The sequence below is a fragment of the Populus trichocarpa genome, chromosome 10 (assembly GCF_000002775.5).
Source record: "Populus trichocarpa isolate Nisqually-1 chromosome 10, P.trichocarpa_v4.1, whole genome shotgun sequence".
NCBI lineage: Eukaryota > Viridiplantae > Streptophyta > Magnoliopsida > Malpighiales > Salicaceae > Populus > Populus trichocarpa.
The window spans coordinates 15,775,526-15,801,399 of record NC_037294.2 but is presented as its reverse complement, the minus strand read 5'-3'; the positions used below and the strand labels follow the sequence as shown (position 1 = coordinate 15,801,399).

Sequence of the window (25,874 nt, the reverse complement as noted above, 5' to 3'; positions counted from 1 at the left end):
GGATCTCCTCGTGTTCCATGATTAATTGATATTTATCTACAATAATTTATGACTCGAAGTTTAATTTTGACCTTTTCTTTTTCTTTTTCATTTTATAACAGTATTATATTTCATTACAATTACAAATTATACTAAAATGTCTACTTAAAATAGGATAGCAACTCATGATAGCTTCTTCTTTTTTTTTTTTTGGTTCTTAAACTTTTTTTTTCAACTGCAACATTCCATGTTTAAATTAATGATCAAATTATTCAAAAAATAAAAATACTAACAAAAAAATTATCAACATGTAAAATAAAGATAAATTATATGAGAAATCTTAAATTTGCTATAAAAAATTCTTGTAGTCCATCTATTTTTTTTTCCTTACTCCTATATGACAACATTGTCCAATCTGGATTTGAATCCAGGTGGGCCTGTTGTCCTTTTAGATTTTTACAAAACTAATTTTGTTTTAAAAAATTATTTTTTTATCATTTCAATTTTTAATTTTAAGACATAAAAGAGAAAGTCGCAATAGGATTTTTAGGGAGAGATTCTTCTCAATTATTATTTCATATTTAGTTTATAAAAATATTTTTTTATAGTGTTTTTATTTTTTTTCCTATTTAGTTTAGGAAATCAAATATTGATACTAGTAATTTATTTTTTTCTAATTTGTTTAGGATTTTTATTGCTCTTCCTTTAATTTCAAGTTTTCTATTTAGTTTAGGTTGGTTTTTGATAATATTTAAGAAACTGTAAACCTCTTAAAGAGGCATACTATATCATAGTTATTTATTCAATAATAAAAATATGAATTATAATTATGTGTGATAACCTTATTTGGCTTTAATTTTATATTTTTAGCTTGTTATTTTCTGCTGTATTATTTATATCTATGCCAGTTGATATTAAAAGCTAATGATCCTATTGGTTATTTGTTTATTATATGCTTGAACAATTGTGATCGAAAGAGATGGAAGAACATGACTTGGTCGTATAGGAGGAATGAGGAGGTTTCCATTTTAGAAAAGGATGTCCATGAACTTGCGATGGAAGATAAGTAGAGACTAGTTGTATAATTGAAGATAAGTGTTGAGAAACTAATGATAGAAGATATGCAAAGACATGCTGTAAAAATAATTTGTCAGTTGGCAGAGGCGTGGAGCCTGAAGAATTGTGAGAAGAGTGATCATTGATCCATAAATATTTTTGAGAACTCGTTTTAGAGGCATGAAGTGAGAAATCAACTTCTTAGTTGAGATAGATATGATGTTAAAAATAAAAGTTTTAATAATTATAATTCCTTTATGGATTTGAATGAACCATAAAAAATTGACGAGGACTATAACGATGATGTTGAAGGAGGAGTTTTAGATCTAAAATTCTTGGTTTGTGATGTTCATGATAAGGGAACAAAATTAAATATGGTTACAGAGATGATTTTTTACGAAGCATGTTGTGAAGGATGTGTCTCACACGTGATTAAGAAGAATTTTAGAATTGATAGGGTCAAAGTTGATGTCGATGTTATTATACTTCATATAAAAACTATTATTTTTTATTTAGTTTATGAAAATATTTTCCTTTAAGTTTTTTTTTTCTATTTAATTTATAAAATCAAATATTGATGTTAGTAATTTTATTTTTCTTAATCTATTTAGTACTTTTATTGCATTTTTTTTTATTTTTCAAGTTTCCTAGCAGGTTGATTTTTTAGCTTATTTAAGTAGTTGCAAGGCTTTTAGATAAGCTTACTACATCAAAATTATTTATTCATTAATAAAAACATGAATCATGGTTATGAGTGACAACCTATTAAGCTATAATTTTATCTTTCTAGCTTCTTGTTTTTTAGTATGTTATTTGTGTCAGCGTAAGAGAAAATTGTTGAATGATTATTTTTCAACGATGAAACTCTATGTCCTTGGTGTCAATGAGATTTATTTTATGAGAAACGTTTGATAGTAATGATTATTTTTATAAACTTGTTTGAAAAAAAATAGATCAAATTCCATCTAGATTTGTTGATTCAATTAATTTTTTTTTTTGTTTTTTAGTGATTCTATAGTATTTCAAGGGTGGTTGATGGTTTATAGAGATTTTTATGGTATTTTACGGATGGTTGGTGGTTAAAATTGGTTAATAAATGGATTTTCAAATAAAAACCCACCTCGATTTTCAGCCTTCATAATGGTTGCTGGATTTGAAGCAGCAAACATTAAGATGACAAGTCGTTTGCCACTGCAGGACACCCATTGCCCATTTAATAATAAAAAAACAAATGATTGTTTTAAGAGTCTAATTGTCAGACATACATACATACATACATACATACATATATATATATATATATATATATATATATATATATATTTTTTTTTTAAAAAAAAAAATTCCATTTAAAATTTAGTCCAACACCCTTACTTACCTTAAACCCTGGTTGAGAAACTAAGTTGCTAGTGGATTCAAGAACACAGGAGGGGCTAATTAATTATCTTCTCAAACCATGAAGGTTAATTAATCATCGTTTTAAACTACAGAAACTAAATTATAACCTGCTCTAACAAATGTTGTAGTCAATTACACCTCATCGTAATTGGTCTCGTGCAATGCCAGGTTGGTGGGAGAAGCGTGGGCTGGTGACTGGTGAACATACATGAACTGTGCGGAACCTGCTGTGAATGTGCTTTGGAAGTAGGAAATATATCTTCTTTCAGGCTAATTAGAAGAACACGTGCAAGGGTAGTTTTATCTCGTTTTTAAAACATTAAGGGTAAAATTAATACAGTCAAAAAAGTTCGGGATTCAATAAAAATAAAGGCATACATTTGGAGCAAATTTGAGTTGTTATAATTTTTTCAAGCCTTTTAATTTCTATAATGTTGGGTGTTTAAAAGTGTGGTAGCGGTTGCGGTTTAAAATAATTTTTACTTGGAAATACATCAAAATTTTTTTTTTTATTTTTTAAAAATTATTTTGATATCAGCACATCAAAACAATTTAAGAAAAAAATTAAATAAAAAAATTAAACTTTTAAAAAATATAATTTCAACCGCGTTACGTAGACTATCTTATCTATGTAGGTGATAAAAAAAAATAATAAAAAGCATCGTATAATTTATGTTTTTTTCTCATTTACAGGGAAAAAACTGTTTAATTACAAAATAATTTATGTGTTTTTACTAAATCACATATAATTGTTTTATATTTTAGCTTTGTAAAAAATAAAATAATTTATTTTTTATTTATATAGACTTATTTTTTATTTATTTTATATATAAAAATCCATCCCATAGCATTTTTAACAAAAACATATATTTTTAAAATTTATTTTTTAAAAAATTAAAATTAAAAATATTATTTTAAAATCTATTTTTCTTATAAACCACACTTACAAAAATTAACACAGTGCCAAATATATAGATGTATGAATTACTAGTGTTAGATAGTTTTGGACGATGGATCAATACGGAACTTGGGTTGTGCTGTCGGCGGGTAAAGGTATTTAATAAGATAACGTTCAGAGGCTGAGCTAATCATGGGTCCTTTTTGGCACTCTGGATTCTGGAAGCCTCCGGTTAGCATGACGTTTGTTCCAAATTTGAATATCCTCATGCAACGGATATTTTTCAAAGTGTGCCCGCGATACATTTTATTTCGTGAATATTTGAATAACCTCATGCAACGGATACATTTTATTTTTCAAATTAATAAATTAAGTTTTGCTTAATTATTTATCGGGGTTTACTTCGATGAGGTTAGTTTCGGGCTTATGACTAGGGTTAAATGTTTCAAATATTAACACGGATTGACCTTAATTTTTTTTAGGTTCTTTATTATTTATTTTTTACAAATTCATCCTTCATTGTTTGATTTGTAGGAAATTAGTTTTCATGTTTTTTTTTGTTTTGTTCGCTTTTCTTTCTATGGTATATCTAAATTCTATATCCATAGTCCCAAAGTTAACAGGTTAACTCAGTTTATCTATGATATATATTTTTTCATTGTTTTTTTTTCTTCTAGTTTCGCCCTTCAACATTAAATTGTTTGATATTTGAGCTTTCAATTTATTTTTGATGGGGTTACCCTGATATCATAGCTAGATCGCAGATTTTGCATGCTATCTCAAATGGATTCGGGTTGGTTTTTTTAACTTTTTTTTCTTTGTATTTTTTTTATTTATATTATAGAAATTACACGAACTTAATGATTTGGGTCAAATCAATAACCCGGGTCTTGTTTTTTTTTCTTTGAAAATGCTTGCATCGCCGTGACTTTCCTTTATGATGGAAAAAATATTATGTCAGCCCGCGGCATAGCAAAGATAACCCATCTAATATAAAAGATTTATCGTAAGTTGCCACTATTGTTTCCAAATACAAATCCAAACTATAATGTACAGAGCAAACTCATTTGCCATCCAAGCTAATTCGCTACATTTACTTTTTATTTCAATGAACTATATTTGATCTCATGTTCTCACAACCAAAACAAGTTGAAAGAAAATAAAATTTAATGCCTCTGGATAGTAAAAACAACTAAAAACGAATAGAAAGAAAGAACGAACAATATGGATTGGGTTTGGACTCAAAGCTTTAACAAAGAGCTATGGACAACTTGCAACTGGGCCTCTTTCAAGCCTGCTTTATCATATACTTTATACATATTGGGGTATCTCGGTAATTTCCAGAGACGAAAAACCCTAGCAGCTCTTGCAGTCTACCACTATATAACGATTGACATATTTCACTTAGCTTCTTCGATTCTTGTTCTCTGCTTTATTTATGCGTGTTCTTAAATTTGTTTTTGTCAAGGTAAGTCGTTGATGCCTTTTGAAAGAAACCTTAAATACAATGAAGATTGTCTTCGGGTTTCATGAACATATATTTTGTTTACAAGAGAGAGTCTAAGCGGGAATTGAGTCTTTGTACTCCACAGGCGGAGTGAATTTTAGCCTGCCAAATCTTCTTGTCTTCTTTCTTGTCGTGATAGTCTCTGTGTTTTTTTATTATGGGGTTACTAATTACTTCTGTTATTCTTTATTTTGCATTGGTGTGAATGACTCGGGGATCCTATGATGGCATGAAATCTTTGAGACCTGATTGTATTCATCTGATGACAACTATAAGCATTATTGCTGAGGACCCATTTGCCAATCCTTTTTTTTTTATTTTATTGTTGTTGTTTCTCATTGATGGGGTTTTCTTGTCGTGTGGTGATTTTGTTTCACTTAATGATGTGGAGATGATGAATATGCACTGGGCTCTGAGCAAGCTGTTTATCAGCTGCTTAATTGATGCATAATTGCTGCCTAGAAAGCTATGTCTGATCTATTTTAACTTCAAATTGTTTGTTTCTTTTTTGATTTTTGGTGTCCATGGAATGTAATGTAATGTAACAAATCTAAGTAATATAGATTTTTCCTGCTACTACAACGATTACAGAAAACTTTAAAGATGATTAAACTTTACAGAGAACTAGATAGATTGATCTATTGAAAGTGCTTGTAATGTTGCCTCTTCCAAATGGACTGTTGGATGATTCTAAGAGCTTGCAATGGAGAAAAATGCGACCTCAGGAAGTGGTCAAATAAATTTAAGATAGCAATACGAGGACTTTGCAAGTTTGGTCATACGAAAGAGAGGCTGAATAAAAAATGAAAGGGAGGACGAATCAAAATCACGTAACAATTTCACGAGGCAAAAGTAGGAACTAACAATCTCAGGATTTTAAATTTTAAATTTACGTTGTGAAAGACGATATGTCTTGCATCCTTTTTTATTTTGGCATTTAAAAAAAAATTAATTTATTTTTATTGATTCAAATTAATATTTTTTATTATTTTCAAAATAATAATGTAAAAAATAATATTTAATATTTTCAAATAAAAAACATCTTCAAACCTCACTCCTAAACACCCCCAAAAGTCTCGTAAAAGTTGATAACCACAAAAGATTTAGCTGTAGACATATTATCAAAATTTCCCCTTCTTGCGACAAGACTTCCACAGCCCTCAGTCCCCTGTTCATTTTGCCTGTATCGATTTTAAGGTTCTGAACCGACTTAGATAATACGTTAAAGAAACCATAAACCTCAATGGGAAACAGTAACCGCTAATCAATGGAACACAAGGGGGAACTCAGGGGGGGATGGTAAAAACGATGAACAAGTGAGAGAAGCTGTAATCTATCATATTGTGCTTTAAACTACAAAAGGATTAGTCAATTTCTTTTCAACATTATACTTTCGGTATAGGGCTTTACCCCACCCACCCACCCACAGTAAAACATCAGTGCCTTCAAAAATTGAGAACAGTTCCTCGGCTGGGATCGTATCATCAACGGACAGGATTAGAAAAGAAAATGACGACAAAATACACAAAGAACCCAGCAAGAAGAATCCCTCCATAGATATAAGTCTGTGAAGAATGCACAGGATATTTGTATTCAATGTCACAGCATCTCATTTTCTCTCTCTCAGAGATCAAAACATATTCAACATACCTGCATCGTGGACCCAAAACTTAATCAACTGAAATAGTCAAATTAAAGCATAATGACAGTTTGGAGGAGAATAAACAAAGACAAATCATCATCGTGCAGGATGTAATAGGTCAAAGTTAACTTACTGATGGGTGAAAAGAGCACTTTGAAGAATTTCGGAACTGTTCAAATGTGCTTCTTGTAACCGGTGATCATATAACAAAGAAGACAGATCTACAAGCTGTTCCTCAAGGCTCTGTTATTTAAACAGGAAATAAAATCAACACAGCAATTTTGCAAGTGTAAATCCCAAGGCGCTATTCTGGTCATGGGTGACTTACGTCTAGGTACTTCTCCAACCGTTCAACTAATTCATGTGGAAAAGGTTCTGGCAAGTTCGTTGTCTTTTTGTAGAACTTCTCCAACCACAATTCCGTTGTTGTCTTGTTCTTCTTGCCTTTGACAGGTTCACCAAGAGGGGTTTTTAGATACTCCGCAGCAAAAGTTTGGACATCCTGACAAAGCAGAAAGATTCCACAAGCATCAAATTATGCGAATAATTCTCATTTGAATACTTAGTGATGAAATGCGACCGAAATACCTCTGACATTTCACGAATTCTATGCAGTGCAGAATCCACACGAGCATAAATTGTGTTCCTCTGCCAAGAAAATAGAGTGAAACAGTTTCAGATACATATTAAATGTTACAAATTCAATTTTAACAAAACAAAGATAAAAGCAACACGAAATGTCAGAGGAAAAACAAGCACTTTCAATATTAATAGATCAATCTATCTAGTTCTCCAGTATTAAGTTCTGTAAGTAAAGCCATTCACAAAATCAGAAGTTTTGACAATGAAATGACCTTACCAAGGCTACATCCTGTAGCATTTTACTGACTTTAGAAGTATTAGAGAATGGTCCAAATGGGTGGCAACCAGTCGCCCAGAGCCAATTTACAATTGGCCTTTCATGCACATGAGATGCCTTTTCATATGGTGCGCTCAACCCGCCCACAGTAGAAGCAAGTCCTGCCAATATGTGGCGCTGTGCGAGTGATGGAAAGGCATGCCTTCTCTCTATCTCCGAAACATAACTGCCCAGCATGGAATCACAAATGAATTGAATTATACAAGGGGAAATATGGAAAACAAAAAAGAGGAAAGAAAAAAAGAAATGAACCTTTCCTTCTTTCTAAGAGATCCTACATAAATACCACAGTGAAATGCTAATTGTGATCACAATAAACAGTGTCATCCTTATGTTACAAACACATCATGAGAGGATACCACAGGACAAGTTCAGGCACATGTGCAAGGACAAAAGAAAAACCCAAATTCATTATTCAACTCCAAAGATAATCAGCAATAGAGTATATATAGTGTAGCCAGAAATTTTTTTCATTGGGGTCCACTTAATAGCCATCACTTCCAAAACTATTATACTTCAAATAAAGTAATTATTGTAACAAAAATACATATATAAATAAAATCAAGAGCAAAAACAGTGTATTTGATTCACCAGGTTGAAAAAACACTTACATAGTGTGGAGGAAATTTTTGAGCAAAAACAGGATTTTTTTGGCAGAAAAAATAATCTTTTTGGTTAAATTGTTAGAAAACTATTCATACTAAGGAAAGCCTTGCTTGTGGTTGTTTTTTTATACAAAGACAAACTGCCTTGAAAAAACAGTTCGAGAAACAAAGAAGCTAAATGGTTATTAGGGACCAAAATCCATGTGGTAATAGAAAAGAGAGGTTCTTAAACTTTTGAGGCAAAAGTATTGAGATGATCACATTCATTCAAGTATCTCATTATTTTGAGAGGAGTCAACATGCAATAAGCAATATAACTCCTACTGTCAAGTGACTGTAGAAATTCAAGTCAGAATTTAGCTGGGCAGATGCAAGTCAGAGAAAAACCGTACATGCAACATGAGAAATTAGCTCGGTAAAGAAAGAGCAACTAACACCAGTTAGATTCATCTTTTAGTTTCTGTTAAATACAGCTACTGTGGCACTAGAAACTTTTAAACTAGCGCTACTCACCTCAGAGGTATCTTTTCATTTAGATGCTGGAGAACAATCACAACATCTTTGCTTGTCCAAACAAGGCTTTCGTCCTCCATCATAAGATTTGGATCCACATCAGCCAGCGATAGCACAAAGCTGCAAAATAATACCATAAAACATTTAAAAAATGTAAAACGAATTCACAGCAGAGCAGGAGAGATTGGAAAGAAACACAGCTACACGAGCAAATTTATTGACTGATGCTACAATGATACTCTGAGCAAGTGAGCATCACTAGTTGAGCATCACTAGTTACAAGACAGGAAATCCCAGAAACTGACCTTATATTTATCAAATTCTTTGATCTAGGAGATGAACTTGAAGTGGAATTATTAAAATATATAGTACATTTGGATGCAATATAGTTTAACCAGTGCCATGAACACCAAGCTTCTGTGTCCGTCAAGACAAAGGAAGAAATGCTCAACGAAGTTTCAAAAGATATTACTATCTAGGTTGAAAAAGTTATACTATAAATAAATTATTAACCACCATACGATGCCAATTGTCTGTACTAACAAATGAAAGGCCAAGACAATGCTCACACAGGAATAACTCTTGTCCCATAAGTCCGTTGCAGATCTCCTTGTTTCTTTTGCAATTGCTTTCTCCTCTTCTTGACACTATTAGAGGTTTGACTGGCCCAAAGAGGTTTATGCTTAAGAATTGAATCACTTGAACCGTTAGATTCGTCCATCCAGTTCTGGGGGATACAGAATTCAATTTCATTTTAGCTGAGTACAGACAACAGGATCTAGAAAAATAAATAAATAAATAAATAAATATATATATATATATCCTATGTACAGTAAATTCCCAAAAGCCAGCAATAATGTATTAGCATAATGATTGTAAGAAGACCTGTCGAAGGAAAAATTTGCTTGAAAGAGCTGGGTCGGCAATCTCAACTAAACCTGCAGCAAGCACATCGCCAGACCGTTCCATCTCCTGCAATAAGCAATGGATACTTAGGATCTTCCAACAAGACATTAGCAAGCACAAGAAACCAAGAACAAGGTAGCAAGCTAAGATAGAATTATAGCTCAAGAGAGATAAGAACTCATCAGATTTTGCAAGATGCACCGGCTGTTCACCGGGCATCATCAAGATAGCAAGAAAATAGAATCAGCTCCTTGAACAATTAAGATGATTTGGCTGATGCACCACACCAGGGAGTGGGCTTGCCAATGCCTCTTGAAGACCATTAATGAACATTGGAAAACCAAGTGTACCTTACCAATTCACAGCCAACTTTCCAAATGATTAATGAGTAAACTATAAACATGCAGCTATTTTTATCAACAGATAAATGAATTATTTGCCATGTAATATTAGGTAATTCAATAAGTACAAGATAATACAAGAAACAAAGAAGGATGAGCCCGTGCCATCCAGAAATGTTTTGGTATGAACAAGGGAAACCAAGCGTGTCTTTATCTTATCACAGTAGACTACCAAACGGTTAAAGACTAAACTGCAAACACACGGATAATTTTTACCAACAGATAAAATGAATCATCTGCCATGCAATACTAGGTAAGTCAACAAGTATAAGATAATACAATAAACAAAGAAAGACAAACCCACTTCTTTAAGTACAGCTCCATCCAGAAATGTCTTGGTGTGGACATGGAAACGTCCATCCTTTTTAGTTTCTTGCAAGGAATGACCCCGCATTGCTTTTGATACAGCGATAGCCAACTTCTCATGACTATGTAAAGCATACGAACCACCAACAATCACAACTTCTTGTCCATCATGAACCATCTTCTTCACCTGAAATGGAAAGAGAACAGATGGCATAAATTGTCAGTCTTTCTAGTTTTATCAGAGATGCCGACATGATATCAGATAAAACATTAAAAAGTAGTTCTATCATGCAATCTTAAGGTTATAGATACAAAAGTCACATGGCTAATTAATCAATTGAGATCAGCTCATGCTAGTAAATTGACATAGTAGATCCACTTGAAAAATGGGAACATCTTATAACCAAAAAGGGAATTTATTTCATATTTAACTAACTACACAGTCAATTCAGTGAGCGAAGTGTAAAAATTACCCTGTCCAAACACATTTTGTACTTATAAAACAAATTTTTCGATAATTCATAAAAAAGCACCGAGCGAAAGGGTTCCCTTCACCCAACTAATTTGGATTAAGAGAAACTTGCGCAAGTGAGGCCATAGATCCATAAAGTTATACAATGATTTTTAATTGTGATGGAGTAAGGATGTATTAAGTTACAGACTGGGGGTAACACTCTTTATATAGACAGGAAAAGTTTCTTTTGCAAACTGAACTTGGATGCCCTCCCAGTCCCAGTTCTTTTCTGATATAGTAACTGATGAGAACAATGATTGGGATACTCAGATCCCTTTTCTGAGATGAAACAAAGTCTGGTCTACAAACTTACAAATAATATCTTGGTTTTCTCAGCGATCTCCACATGAGTATATAAAATCCCTTTAAGCATATTAAACATTCAAACTCCACATTCTTAAGTTTAGATTCTTGGATGGAGAGAAAAACAAGGCAATTGAATGCATAAATCATTTTATCAACTACTTTAGGTTGGAGTTCTTCATAAAATTCTTTTGTTGCTTTTATTAATTGTTATCCTACAAACAAAGTACAATGAACAGGAAAGTTACTTGGCACTACACCAATTTTAGAATTCAAATCAGCAAAAGTTTCATGTAGAGAATAACTCACCTCTGATTCAATTTCTTCAACATTGATGCTGTAATTATGACCGTTCTCAATAACATTATATCTGTTATGATTATGTAGAACAATGATTGGTATGAGCAATCTTGTTGTCAGATCAACAGTCTCAAACCTAAATCCAAAGAGGAAAAGCAAGTAATCAGATTCTGCAAAACTGCAGAAACCAGGAAAAATATAGCGAGCATCAGATCTGCTACATGGTTGACACTCAAACCATGATTTGTTTAATTGTCCAAATAGTGTCGGTGTTAGGGATAATATAGGAAAATAATGATGTCGCATCCCCTGATCAATGAACAAAAGACTTCATACATGTACCTAACATCTGGAGCCACAACATGCTCTACCGTGGTTGATATTAAAGCAGCAAGTTGTCCAACAAAAGTATCACGAGTAGAATGATCACCAGCAGCACCTACACCTCCTGGAAACATCATGTTCCGTATGCGCGGCAGTGTTCTGGAACTGACACTTCCCTCTTCAGTTTCAATCTTTCCATATGTGCAAGGGCCTGCTGACAGGTCGATCACGACAAATCTGAATAGTATGGGCACAATATTAAACTCGGTAAAAGACAGAGAACTGAAGAGAGCATTTTCTGAAATCAGGGCACTGAAATTAATGAGCCAAGTACACAATGCACTATAACATGAACATCTGGTTCTAACATCATGAAAACTTGCCACAACATTGCAATTGTCCTAAGATTCACAACCATCAAAGTAATTTACCTACTGCAGTTTATGTCAAGTCCAACTTGATAGAAACTAGAAATCCACAGCTCAAATAAAATATTGTGAGTAGTTGGTAATAAACTTTCACATGATTTTCAATGGAGTTTCATATGCCAGAAATAGGTTTTACGATTTCATAGATTACTATTTCAAGGTAACTGTATTCTGAAGCTGAACCAAGGATCATAGCTTAAAGATTTCATGAAAAAGAAGAAGAAGAAGAAACGTATTTTCTAGTTGCATCACCTCATACATGCTTGGTAAAAGTTCATGTGATATTGAGCAACGAACACACCATAGAAGCAACATTTGCCTATTAAGTACGGATTTTTTATTCAATCTAAGTCCTTAACCACAGAATATATTCAGAATGTTATATTTGCATTTTTATACGATCCAAAGTTAAACTCAAGGAAACTTCAGGCACAGCCAATACTGCTCCACAAATGATTCTCTCTTACTTCAACACATGATACCAAGTTGACCGCATTAAGTACCTGTCCGAACTCAGCCAAACTTGAGTTGCTCCTCCTCCGTTATACCGATACCGATAAATGTAATCTCCCTCTTGTTTCCTCAAATCTTCATCAGACAACTCCTTAAGGTTTCCATACATCAAATTGTCTAGGTCAATTTCCCTGTTTCTAGGATCCATTCTCACCTGCAAGGGAGGGTCAAACCAAGTCACACATGATCGCAAGAAAGTAAAATCATACACCATTATGCAAAATACCAATATAAAACTGAAACCAATAACAATATAGTCTGGAAAAAACATTATAAGCATTTGACTTCAAACTCAAAATGGTTATCTCATATGCAAATTAGAAAACAAAATGAACTGATTTTCTCAGAAAAGAGAACTGAAATTGAAAACCATACCTTATCAAAATTTACAAGAAAGATCGCATTAGGAGCAGGTCTGTCATTATCTTTGGCAGAGTACTCTGAATTATCCAAATCAAATATGTAGGAATATAGTTTGTGAAATACTGGTTCCACGGTCGCTGCTTCTACCTCAAACAATGGCACCTCCCTTCCAAAATCAGTCTAAACAAAAGGAAAGACAGAAAATTCAGAACTTAACTTAGAAACGCACTCCACCTAACAACCCCCCCAAAAAAATGAACATATTATATTTACAGCATCACTCACTTCTCTTGCATTCCCAGCAGGAACCATAGTCTCTTTCAATGCCTTCTCAAGCGCAATCAGTTCCGGCTGCCCAGCCTATTGTCAAAAGCAACACAAAAGGCACAGCTCATGTCATTCCTATCATTAAACAAAAAAAAAAACAAAAAACAAAAAACTACTAATTCTCAGTAAATTCTCCAATTCTCCCATTGTAATGCATCTCCTGTCTATGGGTCCCTTCATGCGAGACCCAGATGCGACCCACAAACGCTGAAATCTTTGCTGAAAATGTATCGGGACACTGGTAGCAAAGATGATTTTCCACTAGAAAATTACAAATACAACCTTTTGACTTAAAGCTTGCAAAATACAATTACTTAACAATACTAACTCTAGGGAGAGCTTACCGGAAACACGTTAAAAACGACATGATGTTCAATATCAAGAGGCTCGCCAGTCTCCATACATGAAGGCCTGTGAGTTTGGAAGCCGATCTTCAAAAACTCTTCTAATTTATGCGAATCTACACCAAACCTATACCCTCCATCACCATTAAAACCTACGAGCACTACATTCACCTCCAACGGAACCTGAAATGGAACCTACACGATAACACATAAAATCAAGCATCTCATAAACACAAAATAAAGAAATTCAAAGTTATTAGAAATGCAGAAATCCGTAGTTGAGCTTAAAAGGACGTAAAATTTAACCAAAACAAAACAATAGATAATCAAAGCTGGAATTACGGACTATTTGGCAGCTGAAAATAAAAGGACGCAGTTCAGTGGAATTACATTTACTACATAGTTCAAAACGAGGTCAAAATTATTGCGAGTCTAAATTGTTATTTTAACCTAATTGTAGTCAGATACCTCGGCGCGAGAGTGGAGCATGCGGCTGACGTCGGATCGGACGCTGTCACGGACATCTTGAAAAGCGCTATGATGCCACTGAGGGTGGCCGGGGTCACGACGGAAGGCTTGTGGTGCTGAGTCGGAGTGAGGCAAGATGAAACCCAACGTTAAGTTTAATAATAATAATAATAAACCGCTTGAGATGGATTCCATAGCCATGGATTGAAGAAGAGGAATTAGGGATTTGATGGATTGCGAAGAAAGAAATAACTGCTACTGCGGATTCTGATTTCTGCTATACGTCAGGTCAAGCTCACTCACACCGGGAAAGACCACCTACACAGCACTACACTGGAAAATGGAATTGAATTTTGTTGATTTTGATAAAAATGCCCTCATGTTTCTTTGTTGATTACGATATGCTCCCCGAGAGACCAAGGCATGGTTGACATGTCGTTCAAGTTAAACAAACTTCCCCCCTCTTTTTTTTCCACATTATTATGCTCACCTCTCTAGTCCTATCACCCATCCATTGTACTGAGGTTTGGGGATTCATTAATATCTTGCTTTGAATCGTGACAGGAAAAAAAAAAAAACCCTCTTGCAGCCTGTATGTTTGCTGGAAAATAGTTTTTTTCGAAAAGTAAATTCTAAAAAAAATAAATTCCGAGAAAGTATTTTCCGATATTTGGTAATGTAATGGAAAATAAAGTTGGAAAACACTTTCCAGTGTTTGGTTATGTCATGGAAAATAAGCTGGAAAATAACTTATTAATGTTTTATTTTTCTCAAGTTTATTAAAATAATGAGGAACAAATCTTACAAATTAAAAAGTTGAATGAGAATGAAATTGAAAAAAAATATAATTTCATAAATTATCTCAAATAAAATAAATAATAATCAAAATAATAGAGATCAAATCTAAAAAATTAAAAAAAATAAAAGGTGAATAAATTAAAATAATAATAATTAACATTTCATAAATTATTTCAAATAAAATAAGTAACAATCAAAAGAATGAGGACCAAATTTGATAGATAAAAAATTTCAATAAAAAAATGATAAGGAAAAAGCAAATAGCAATTATAAAAATAAGGACCAAAATTAATATAAAAATTAAATTTTAAGAGATGGAATTGAAAAATAAATATACAAAACAAATTATATATAGCAATCAAAAGTTTGAGGATCAAATTTGATATAATCAGCAAATAATGACATTTCTAAATTTTTCACAACTTCCGGAAAGTGTTTTCCGTCCAAATTTTCCAGGAAAACACTTTCCTGAAAACCAAGCCAAATTTTTCTTTGACTGGAAAGTGTTTTCCGTTGACCAACTTTTCTAATGGCAAACAAACACAGGAAAGTTTGGAAAGTGGTTTCCCGGAAACCATTTTCCGGAAAACAAACACAGCCAAAGGGAAAACACTTTTCTGGGAACTAAACCAAATTTTTCTTTGACCGGAAAGTGTTTTCCGTTGACCAACTTTTCTAATGGCAAACAAATACAGGAAAGTTTGGAAAGTAGTTTCCTGGAAAGTGAATTCCGGGAAACAAACATGGCCTTAAATTATAACTAAGATATGTTTAATATTGTAATATATTTTTAAATATTATTTTAATATATTTTTAAATAAAAAATTTCAACATCAAACAAACACTAAACATATACATATAATTTGAATGTGATGGTTGTCAGCGTAATATCAATACTAGAATATGGGTTTTGTAGCAACCCTCACACCTTGTATGATGTGAGATGTCTTGAGAACCATCGACGGAGCTGCAGGATGCCCTGTCTACATCCAATCAGCGTTTTTGCCTTAACATGGTGGGCGTAGCGCATGACATCCACTGATTTCAGTCTAACGGCTTCACCAAAAATAAAACACAGCAGCCACTCTATTACGCTATTCTGGTTATTGTTACCAGACCCGATCCAGAGTCATCCTGGTCTTCCACTTGAGTTGCGAGTTCGATTCATGTAAACCTGATTTTTTTATTTTTTTTTACAGTCAGGCTGAATTAACAGATTATTGTATTTAGAATCTGGTTGAAAATATAATAACAGTTATTTTTTAAAGTGCTTCTTACTCAAAAATATATCAAAATAATATTTTTTTTATTTTTTAAAAATTATTTTTGATATCAACGCATCAAAATTATCTAAAAACACAAAAAAAAACATTTTAAAACAAAGAAAAAAATAAAAAAAATTTAAATTTCTTCAAAAATACTTTTGAAACGTAAAAATAAACATGACTTAAGTGCTGCACAACACGTCACCTTACCTGTTTGAAAATATAATAAAATATAATAGAGATTATTTTACAAAGTATTTTTTTTCTTGAAAATACATCAAAGAAAATATATTAAAGCTAAGACAAAATTAATTTATTTCAAAAATATAATTAAAACACCATACCAATCACCACCACCGAATTCCAGTATTTTAACATCTCATACTGCAGCTCGACAACTTCCTTGCATCTGCATATGCTGTTCCGTTAGAAGACATAATCGGGGTATACATGGACTTAGCTGCTATTATTTTTAATTTTTTTCTGACAAACAACATTTTACAAATTCATAATCTCTCAAATAAGAGAGGTCTTGGCATTAGCATCCAGGCACGGCAACCGCTTTGTCAATGTGCAGCTGTATAGCCATACATATTGATACATGTCTTGATCTGCTGATATGTTCTTGGTAGTTGTCCACAATAAGGCAGCAGAAATATGGGTTATCAGTGCTCCAAAGCACTTCGGATGGAAACTGGTGGGGTTTGCACTGCGCCTTTGGATATGAGATCGTGGTTTAAGAATAAAACAATTACAGTTATATCGTCATGAAAGTGCCTCCGAACCTTCTTGTCAATCTTCTGCAGATCTGAATATCTCGTTTCTCTTTTTCTTGCTGCTTCTTGTAGGGCAGCCTTGACAAGCCTTTTGGCACTTCCCTGCATTATAACAAGCATCCGTTATGAAACAACTATATAATTTTTGATAATGGTGCATGATATACATTTCCGTGCACAACTCCATATCCCAGCAATCCACAAGTCTTATGGAAGATAGAATTGGCACGTCATGTACTTTTGTTGTCAATAATAGCCATCTAAATTGCCAAAATATGCATAAAGAATTCATGACAATTCACGAGTGCGGAGAGAAGTCAATCTAAAAGGTCAGTTTCGAGATGCTATGATGATGCAAATCAATAATATTCAATCTCATGGATTGATTCCTTGGCATACATCCCAGCTTATTGATCCACAAGCTAACAAATTTATCAAACACATTTAACTCCAAGGCTGCTCTATGTCTAATTATACATGAAAATGAATTGACCATGGATTACATTGGATATCAATGCATAATCCACGCACAGAACTAGAGAAAATAGATAGTGGATGAATAATCCAAATAAGATGCAAAGTAACTCATCGATGAAACTACTTGCAGTTCTCTTCTGTGTCAAAACTTTAAAAAAGATCATATTAACAATTCATGAATTGACAAACATATATATATATATATATATATATATATATATATATATATATATATATATATATATATATATATATATATATATAGTGCTATAATGCTTCCATTAGTTTTCATTCCAAACTCTTCCAAGAGATATTGCTTTACCATATATATCCTAGAGAAAAGGTCATTTGAGTTTTTTATGAAATAACTAAGCATGCAAGTTTTAGTAATAAGGCTAACACCAAGCAGCATATGAGTACCAAAATAAGGTTAAAACTTTATGGTCATTTGCTACCTAATCAAATAGAAGCACAAAAGCATGAAAGTAACTCAATGCAGAAAGCCTGACTACCAAATAATTAAGTACAAACACTTACTGCTCGTGGATTACTGTGGACAATATCCACAACTTTTTCATTACTCAATTGTTCCCAAAGACCATCAGATGCAAATACAAGGAATGAATCATTCGGATGGAGAGGATGTGAAAGGATAGTTGGATTGGCACTCAAGATTGGCATGTCCATTGGTTCAGGAAGTCTGAACTTTGCATCAATTGGTTCCCTGTTGAATCGTGCATGTTTCATATATACATCTCCTATGGATCTAGAAACCTGCATCCAATACAATCATTGAGTCCATGATAATATTATTTGTAAAGGAACATGCAATGAATATTAAGAAGCTAGATGCTGATAATCCAATGCAACCCACAATGTAAACCAAGGAATTTCCATAACATTTGACTTCAAAGTAATCTTCATCGATGCAAAGGCTGGATGAAGAATATTTAAATTCTCTTTCATAATAAACGTACTTATTTCGTACAGCGTATCAACAATATAAATAACAAAGCATCTAGCTCGATATGCGGTGCATTTTATCTGTTAGCACAAAAAGGAATGCCTGGGACACTGAAATTTTTAGTTACCTGGAACAAGGAAGAATATCATCAATCAACTAATTTGCCTCTATAAATGAAGCCATGCTCTGACCAATGACTATAAAAATCATCTCAATTATACTCAAAGACATATATGCAAGACATGGATTTGTCAGAGCATGTGAATCTTGCAGGGGTTTGGTATTGGTTTATATGTTGTTCTTTTTGATCTCCTGTTTGTGGTTCTTGCACCTTGTAGACACAATTCTATAACTCCAACAAATTGTTTTAAAAATAATTTTATCTATCCTAAACAGGAAAGCAACAGGTAAATTGGTATAGCATTAACAACCACAACAAAATTGATGACTTCCTGAAAGCAGTCAGGACTGGTCTTACCAAATGATAAGCAATGCTATTTTGTATTTAGTTCTCAACCCAAGAACCACAAAAATTCCATCCAACCTAGTAGTTCCATAATTTATCACCCCGAAAGTGTTTTTGTTTTTTTTAAAAAAATAACTTCAAGAATAGAAAAGCACCTAAGATGTGTTTTAATTTGAAATAGTCTGAAAGTTAAATTGGGATTTGAAATAACCTGAATAATCCCCTTCACTTTCCAAACTCCACGCTTAAGGACAGCAATCTGGGAATCATTTGGATGTAAGTCCTCGAGTTCGTGCCTGATGGCCTCAAGGTTAGCATTATGTTCAGTTGATAATTGTATTGCAGCAATACCTCCTGTGTTGCCGACTTTCTTGCCCAGCACAACACGGGAATCACCCAGGTTTGCCACGAAGAGGGTCTGTTGACATATGACTCCAACTAGACAGCATGACCCAACTGTTGCCATTTGGGGACGAGTGCTCCATAACTCGGACACGAAATTGGTAAACCCTTCCTCTGTTAAGCAGAAAGCTCTTTGGATGGTCTCACTTGTCACAACACCCTGCGTCTCTGCTGAAATTGGTGCATAACCACAAAGCCTAAGATTGCCAACATAAGGCACAATCCTTTTCTAAAGTTAAATGAAATAAAACCAAAAAAAGATCAAAATAATTGAGAAACAAAAATAATAAAAAAATAGAAGATATATGCCCTGCTTTTTCACTGGAATTCAAAGTCTCAAATCCATTATCCTCGAGCAAATCTATTTTCTAACTAGAGCTAATGCATTTGGCCAGCACACATTTTAGAAGCACTGACTTAGATTTCAATCTAAAGTGGCTCTACTAAAAACTAATCATAAAGCTTACATTTAATCACCCTGTTCCAAGTTTAAACTGTTATTTAAAGTACAAAGCATTGCAAACTCATAAAAGCCAATCAAAAGCTTACACAAAAAGCAAAATCCGATTGAATATCACTACAAACAGTATCCATGAAATTGACAAGACAGAGATAACCACAAACGTGAACAGCTCCAAAAAACTGCATCACTTTCAGTAATTAAAAGCAAGAAAGCTACCGATAGGTACCAATACCTTCCAATCAATGATATTCGCATGCAAAATTCCATCTTTAAATACCGATAATTGTTTTTTTTATTAATTTATAGTCCTAAAAAAAGAAAGCTGCTTTCTATGATCCAATTAAACTACACAAAATAGTTTTTCATCTAGACTCGCAAAAAAAGGAGCAGAGCCTGTTAAAGTCTCCAAAAAAGCAAAAAAGCAAACTGATTGAAAATCCCACAAGAAGAACCCAGCAAAGTTTTCTTTTAAGGCAAGATTTTAATAGATATAAAAGGGCTGATAAAAAAATGTTTTTTAAAAGAACAGACCTTGAAAGTGCCTGAACAAGTGATCACAGACAAAACGTGCAGCTTCAGGTCCACCATGACCATCATAAACACCGACAAAAGTTCCAAAAGGTCCAGACTCAATCTGGCTTTGGTCTTCAAGTACTTGATTAGCTTGAACAACAGCCATTGAAAATTCACCAGACCCATATCTTCCAATATCTCTATACCAAAGCAATCCATCTTTCCCTTCTTTGCTGATACCAACAAAAGACTGAAACTTTGTACCACTGTTACTACTGCTACCTTGCCCAAATGGCCTAAAACATAAAGAAAGCAGATTCATCAATGCCTGAAGCATCCCACATCTCTCAATCAAACTAACCCCCAAACCAAACCAATCTCTCCCACTCACTTAATCTTTCTTGATGTTTTGCAGTATGTGTTTTTAATATAATATAACGATCTAAATTTATTGGTGCTGATAGTGATAAAAGAAGGGTGTGCTCGGTTGTAGAGGAACAGAGGAAAGGTCATTACTTTGTTGAAGAGGAGGGGAGAAATGGTGTGGGGGATGGTTTTGCTGGGTGTTGTTATCCATGTCTTTTGTTTGTATGTATATATGCATGCAAGTAATGCATGTATGTCAAAAGAAAGTGTCTTGGTGATGGATCATGTCTAAAAAGGGTTAATTTTCACTTTGGCTTGGGACATTTTTGCTTCTTTGCTCAGTTTGGTTTTTTTTTTCCCTGATTTTTTAACTGTGAACTGTTTATGTGAATGGTGTATGTACCTCATACCTGGCTGAAAAAAAAATAGTTTCGATACACAAAAGTTGGTGAATGACTCTTAACATTAAAAAGTAAAATATGCATAAAGTAAGGTGTAGATACAATGGAGTATAGATTTTTTAAAAAAAAAACCCAATGAATTATAAACATGAATGCGAAAATAAAAATGTCAAAATCTTTATTACTCTTGAGGCGAATAGAATAGACAAGTGAAGAACCGAGGCTTGTAGTGTTGGGGAATTCCGGCTCCCCCATGCGCGGACCGGGGGTGTACTGATAGTTGCTCAAAGGAGGATAAAGCACACCGACACAATATTTAACGTGGTTCGGCAAAACCGCCTACATCCACGGGAGAGGTTCATTTTATTAGATATAGAGATACATGGAGGAGGAGGATTACATCCACTCTAACTCAACTCTCAGCTCACTTTGGTGCTCTTGCAGCTGCTGCAATGGCAGCAAGGCTGCTGCCATTGCAGCTCACTCTTTCTCTCTATTCTCACGTTCACTTCACTCTCTCAACCCTCTCACTTTGCTCTCAAATAATTGCCTCTTTTATAGGCAAACATGGTGAGCCCCTCCAGCACATTTGTCAACATGGAGGGGTCAACAAAGCCTTAAACCAAGCCACCATTAGTGGCACTAATGGAGCAACCACTTGTTTAGTGGTGGGGTATTGCCACAAATGGCAATATCCTAACAATCACCCCCTTTGCCATTTGTGTGGGCAATTGTCCTCTTGCTTCTTCAGCACAAGCTTGCATTCTGCAGCTCTTCCAAGCTTACCATTCTGAGAGCGTCTTCAACACAACATTCCCCTTCGAGCGTATCAACCATGCTCGGTCCGGAATGATTTTTCAAGCCTTACACCAAGGCTTCCAACACCCCTTCAAACGAATATTTCCAAGTGTGACAGTCATTGAGTATTTCAATGTGATCACAAGCTCACCACTCTTCCAAGAGTCTACTCATCCAGGAGTTGCGCCTGCCCTCTGTTCCACCCTAGGAACCACGCCTTACTTCTCCGTGAGTCTCTCGCTCTTAGTCGTAAGAGTCCAGGTAGCTCTCCACCTTTAACCATGAGGGCAGCCCATAAAGGTTGATCCATATCTGTCTTCATACTCTGAGTATTACAATGCCATTACCGAGCTCACCACCTTGACAAGAGTCAACTCGTTCTCGGAACCTGCGCATGCCCTTCTGCTTCTTCATAGCAGCTGCGTCTTAATGCTCCACAAGTCACACACTTATTGTCCAAGGCAAATGTCTTCTAGCTCATTGATCTTTAGCATGGGGGCAATATCCATGAAAGTCAATCCTGCATTTATCTCCATACTCATCATAGCCACTTCATTGGCTATCCATACACCTGTCCACTTGTATCTAGCCATCACATCGGCTTTGGGGTTGTTCTGAACTGGGCTCATATCGTGGCCCACACACCTTCTCCTTAGGTGTCTCCGCTCGTCGCCATGCGGCGGTCTGAACTGGGCTCCTATCATGGCCCTCACACCTTCTCTAAGGCGTCTTCGCCCGTTGTCATGGGGCGGTCTGATCCGGGGCTCCTATTAAGGCCCTCACACCTTCTCTAAGGCGTCTTCGCCCGTTTTCATGGGGCGGTCGCATCCTCCTTCAGCTGAGATGCTTTAAAGTGGCTCCAAAATTCTCTACCACCATGTGCACTATGAGAGAGATTACTGCCACTGACTACATAGAAAAAGAAAGTTGTGGTATACTCCTCGCAATCCTCCACCTCGATTTCTATGTTTGGAGCTTCTATGCCTTTCTGCTTGACAGCTCCACCTACACCAACTCTCTTTGGTGTCTTCGCCTTTCATCATAGGCGGTTGCCTTGTATCACAGGCATTTGCACCCCCTCAATTAGGTGCTTCTACAACAGCTCTCTTTCCATCCTTGTATGCATTGGAAAGGTCTTCGCCTGTTGTCTTCATCAAGAGCATAAGAGACTTCCTGTTGTACAAACTTTAACAGTCTCTGCTCTGAGCTTCATCTAGGAACACTTCTTCTCCTTGCACCTGTTGTCTCATTACAGTACCTCGTTGGATCCTACGGGTACTCCTGCACAATCTCCGTGTGCTCTCGTGCAATTTCTGTTCTCCAGATTTCTCCCTATTCCTTACTTATGTTTGACAGCAGCTCATCTTGTCACAACACCTGTTCAAGTCAAAATAGGGTGCCAATCTTTATCCCTTGCCGTATTTCTCTACCATTATCAGGGTCTTCATCAATTCTCCCCTCGAGAAATCACAGTCACCGAATCTAACTTCTTTGGAGAAATCACCACTTCATCAGATCCTTGATCATACGGAACCCAACTGTTCCCTTGTGCCGTCATCCTGCTAGTCTTCAACTGTTTCATTACAAACTGCTATATATACGAAAATAGTATCGTATGGATAATCCTTCCACTAAGCAAGTTCCCAGGAAAGATTGGAGGGGTCACACTGGTCCCGCTTAAAACCCAATCTCCTAGACAGAACTTCTTAGGCCATATCTATCCATCGTACTGTCTTTCCGTATATACAATCATTTGCTAGCTTTGTTGCGGCTTTCCTTTACAAGTGATCTGGAATATACTAGTTTAATACATGATTTCTCAACATCTGGCGAGACTACCAGTTCTTAGATTCGTTAAGATTGGTCTTCATCAATTTCCACTCTTCACCTCAAATTATCCACATGATCGGGTGTACAGAGTGTCCCAATTTTTCCTTCCCTCAAGGCAGTTAAATTTCTCCCCACTTAGCAGTTCAGCACATGTAATTGGGTAAACATGTGCATCTTCTTCTTCTTCTCTTCAACGACCACCATGATGACCTTCAGATGCCTCCTGATCGGGCAATCTCTTTTGTTAATTCACCACCGCCATTTTTGGTCTCAAATCTCAACGATCGGACCGTACCATTGCATCCGGAATGATCAACTTAGCTGGAAACAAGTCTGAAATCGTCCAAATCGCATTTCAGACGACTAAGATTTGATCAAAACAATTCTAGCCTGATGAGCGGCCCAGATTCAATCTCAGATCCGGTTGCACGTAGACTCTGCTGCACAGAATCTTATCCCTCGGCTCGCGGCTCGGCTCGGCTTCAAAACGGCTCGGCTTCAAAACAGCTCGGCTCAACTCGGCTTGGCTCGGCTCGCGGCTGATGATGTGGCAGGTGGGTCCCACTTTGCTGACGTGTCTGCTGACTGGTCGATGACGTGTCTAATGACATGTCATGCCTACTGTGCATGCTGACATCACAATTACATCATGCTGATGTCATCCCTGGCATGCCTACTGTGCATGCTGACATCACAATTATGTCATGCTGACGTCATTCATATCCGGGTCAGCCATGTGGGTCGGGTCAACTGGTATTCGGGTCGGGTCAGCCCATCCGGGCGAAGAAGACGCGTGGGGCGCGTCTGCGCGCGTGGGCAGACGCCCTGCCGGAGAGTGATGGAGAGTGCGGCCATGTCCGACGTCCGATTTTGACGCCGTTTTCACCAGTGGCTTCGTCTCGGCCTCCTCTACACAGTGGTATGGTCAAAACACAATTTTGACAACTTTTATTTTTGAGCAAAAATCAAACACCCCTTTAAACCATCAGCTCTGATACCAATTGTTGGGGAATTCCGGCTCCCCCATGTGCGGACCGGGGGTGTACTGATAGTTGCTCAAAGGAGGATAAAGCACACCGACACAATATTTAACGTGGTTCGGCAAAACCGCCTACATCCACGGGAGAGGTTCATTTTATTAGATATAGAGATACATGGAGGAGGAGGATTACATCCACTCTAACTCAACTCTCAGCTCACTTTGGTGCTCTTGCAGCTGCTGCAATGGCAGCAAGGCTGCTGCCATTGCAGCTCACTCTTTCTCTCTATTCTCACGTTCACTTCACTCTCTCAACCCTCTCACTTTGCTCTCAAATAATTGCCTCTTTTATAGGCAAACATGGTGAGCCCCTCCAGCACATTTGTCAACATGGAGGGGTCAACAAAGCCTTAAACCAAGCCACCATTAGTGGCACTAATGGAGCAACCACTTGTTTAGTGGTGGGGTATTGCCACAAATGGCAATATCCTAACATGTAGCCCAGCGGCAAAGGCAAGGTTTTGCTTGCCTCTGTCACCTGGGTTCGAGTCTTAGCGTGCACGCCTGTTATCTCTGCGGTGTCTTATCTGTCTACTGGGCTTGCAGGGTGTTCAGTGGGTCCGAGGATTAGTTGTGGTACGCGTAAGCTGGCCCGAACACCCCTGGTTAAAAAAAAAAAATAGACAAGTGAAGGAAAAGTTAGTTGCAAAGATTACCAGGCATTCGTCTCCCCTGGTCTCATCAACATAAGTATTTGAGACTCGATATTATTATTATTTTTTGTAGTCAGCAATTTCTCTTCTAGAATCTGCGGTATCTTCAACCATGTTGATTTTCTAACCTTAGTTCTAGTTCGAGGGGAAAAGCTTTTTCGTGTGGTTAAAGCTACTTCGAAAATGTAGCAAATCCTTTTTGACGATTGTTCGATTAGCGACCAAACAAAAAAAAATGACAGAGTGGGTTGATAATTATAAGTTGCCGCTTCTCTCTCGGTTGTTGACAATAATTTAGCTGTGCAAGACATTTCGTTAGTTGACAGTTTTATGATCACATTTGAAGATGGAGACGTCCACCCCGTTGCCAAAAGAGCTGAAAGCCACAGCTCCACTGACATTGCTGCAATGTTGTTTTTTGTTGTTGTTATTGGTCTTGTTGAAACACCTGGGCCTATATGCTGCCAGGGAAACACGACATAGAAAGTGTTCTGTACTCCTCAAAAATCGTAGTCACTGTGTGGTTTCTTGTGGTTAAGATGTAAATAATGTCACAGTACACATCAAGCTAGTTTCCCCTTTTTTGAAATTTCGAACATGAACTGCTTCTTAGTTGTTGAGGATTTATTCAGGGATAGAAGACATCATT

At 35.8% G+C, this 25,874-nt stretch overlaps 2 protein-coding genes and 2 non-coding genes across 8 annotated transcripts; 2 read left to right on the top strand and 2 right to left on the bottom strand.

The window, feature by feature from the left end:
- The first annotated feature begins 5,055 nt into the window (after positions 1-5,055).
- Positions 5,056-5,130, top strand: LOC112329036 (small nucleolar RNA R66). The gene has a single exon (XR_002984532.2). It is a non-coding gene; the product is annotated as a small nucleolar RNA R66 (small nucleolar RNA).
- Positions 5,131-5,225: 95 nt separating this feature from the next.
- Positions 5,226-5,317, top strand: LOC112329050 (small nucleolar RNA snoR118). Its single transcript, XR_002984546.1, has one exon. It is a non-coding gene; the product is annotated as a small nucleolar RNA snoR118 (small nucleolar RNA).
- An 838-nt stretch (positions 5,318-6,155) lies between these two features.
- LOC7485833 (uncharacterized) lies at positions 6,156-14,380 on the bottom strand. Of its 2 annotated transcripts, XM_024611176.2 has the most exons (16): positions 14,015-14,375; positions 13,547-13,741; positions 13,161-13,235; positions 12,888-13,055; positions 12,503-12,666; positions 11,590-11,808; positions 11,257-11,383; positions 10,129-10,317; positions 9,403-9,489; positions 9,087-9,244; positions 8,518-8,637; positions 7,340-7,565; positions 7,069-7,128; positions 6,809-6,982; positions 6,614-6,723; positions 6,156-6,488 (listed from the first exon to the last, which is right to left on the bottom strand). In XM_024611176.2, the coding sequence occupies exons 1-16, from the start codon at positions 14,213-14,215 to the stop codon at positions 6,323-6,325; spliced, it is 2,439 nt and encodes an 812-aa protein (XP_024466944.1). In that variant the 5' UTR covers positions 14,216-14,375; the 3' UTR covers positions 6,156-6,322. The 2 variants fall into 2 exon arrangements, with proteins under 2 accessions (XP_024466944.1, XP_024466945.1); XM_024611177.2 differs by lacking the exons at positions 6,156-6,488; positions 6,614-6,723 and having other exon boundaries at positions 6,815-6,982; positions 7,335-7,565; positions 14,015-14,380.
- A 1,988-nt stretch (positions 14,381-16,368) lies between these two features.
- On the bottom strand, positions 16,369-20,743 carry LOC7468106 (probable protein phosphatase 2C 42). 4 transcript variants are annotated; one of them, XM_052456759.1, is made up of 4 exons: positions 20,153-20,743; positions 18,972-19,359; positions 17,868-18,104; positions 16,369-16,955 (listed from the first exon to the last, which is right to left on the bottom strand). In XM_052456759.1, exons 1-4 carry the CDS (start codon positions 20,473-20,475, stop codon positions 16,743-16,745), a joined length of 1,161 nt encoding a protein of 386 aa, XP_052312719.1. In that variant the 5' UTR covers positions 20,476-20,743; the 3' UTR covers positions 16,369-16,742. The 4 variants fall into 4 exon arrangements, with proteins under 4 accessions (XP_052312719.1, XP_024465462.1, XP_024465461.1 ...); XM_024609694.2 differs by having other exon boundaries at positions 18,972-19,391; positions 20,157-20,743; XM_024609693.2 differs by having other exon boundaries at positions 18,972-19,330; positions 20,157-20,738.
- Positions 20,744-25,874: the final 5,131 nt, after the last annotated feature.

Excerpts from the sequence above, each read along its gene's own strand:
- LOC7468106 (XM_052456759.1), bottom strand. The coding sequence starts at position 20,475 with ATGCTTCAGGCATTGATGAATCTGCTTTCTTTATGTTTTAGGCCATTT. Across the intron at positions 19,360-20,152 it reads TTCAGGCACTTTCAAGGTCT|GCTTTGTGGTTATGCACCAA; the intron begins GTTCTTTTAAAA and ends TGGCAATCTTAG. Across the intron at positions 16,956-17,867 it reads TCCACAGTAATCCACGAGCA|GGAAGTGCCAAAAGGCTTGT; the intron begins GTAAGTGTTTGT and ends GTTATAATGCAG.
- LOC7485833 (XM_024611176.2), bottom strand. The coding sequence starts at position 14,215 with ATGGCTATGGAATCCATCTCAAGCGGTTTATTATTATTATTATTAAAC. Across the intron at positions 10,318-11,256 it reads TTGAAGAAATTGAATCAGAG|GTGAAGAAGATGGTTCATGA; the intron begins GTGAGTTATTCT and ends TTTCCATTTCAG. Across the intron at positions 6,724-6,808 it reads GGTTGGAGAAGTACCTAGAC|AGCCTTGAGGAACAGCTTGT; the intron begins GTAAGTCACCCA and ends TTTAAATAACAG.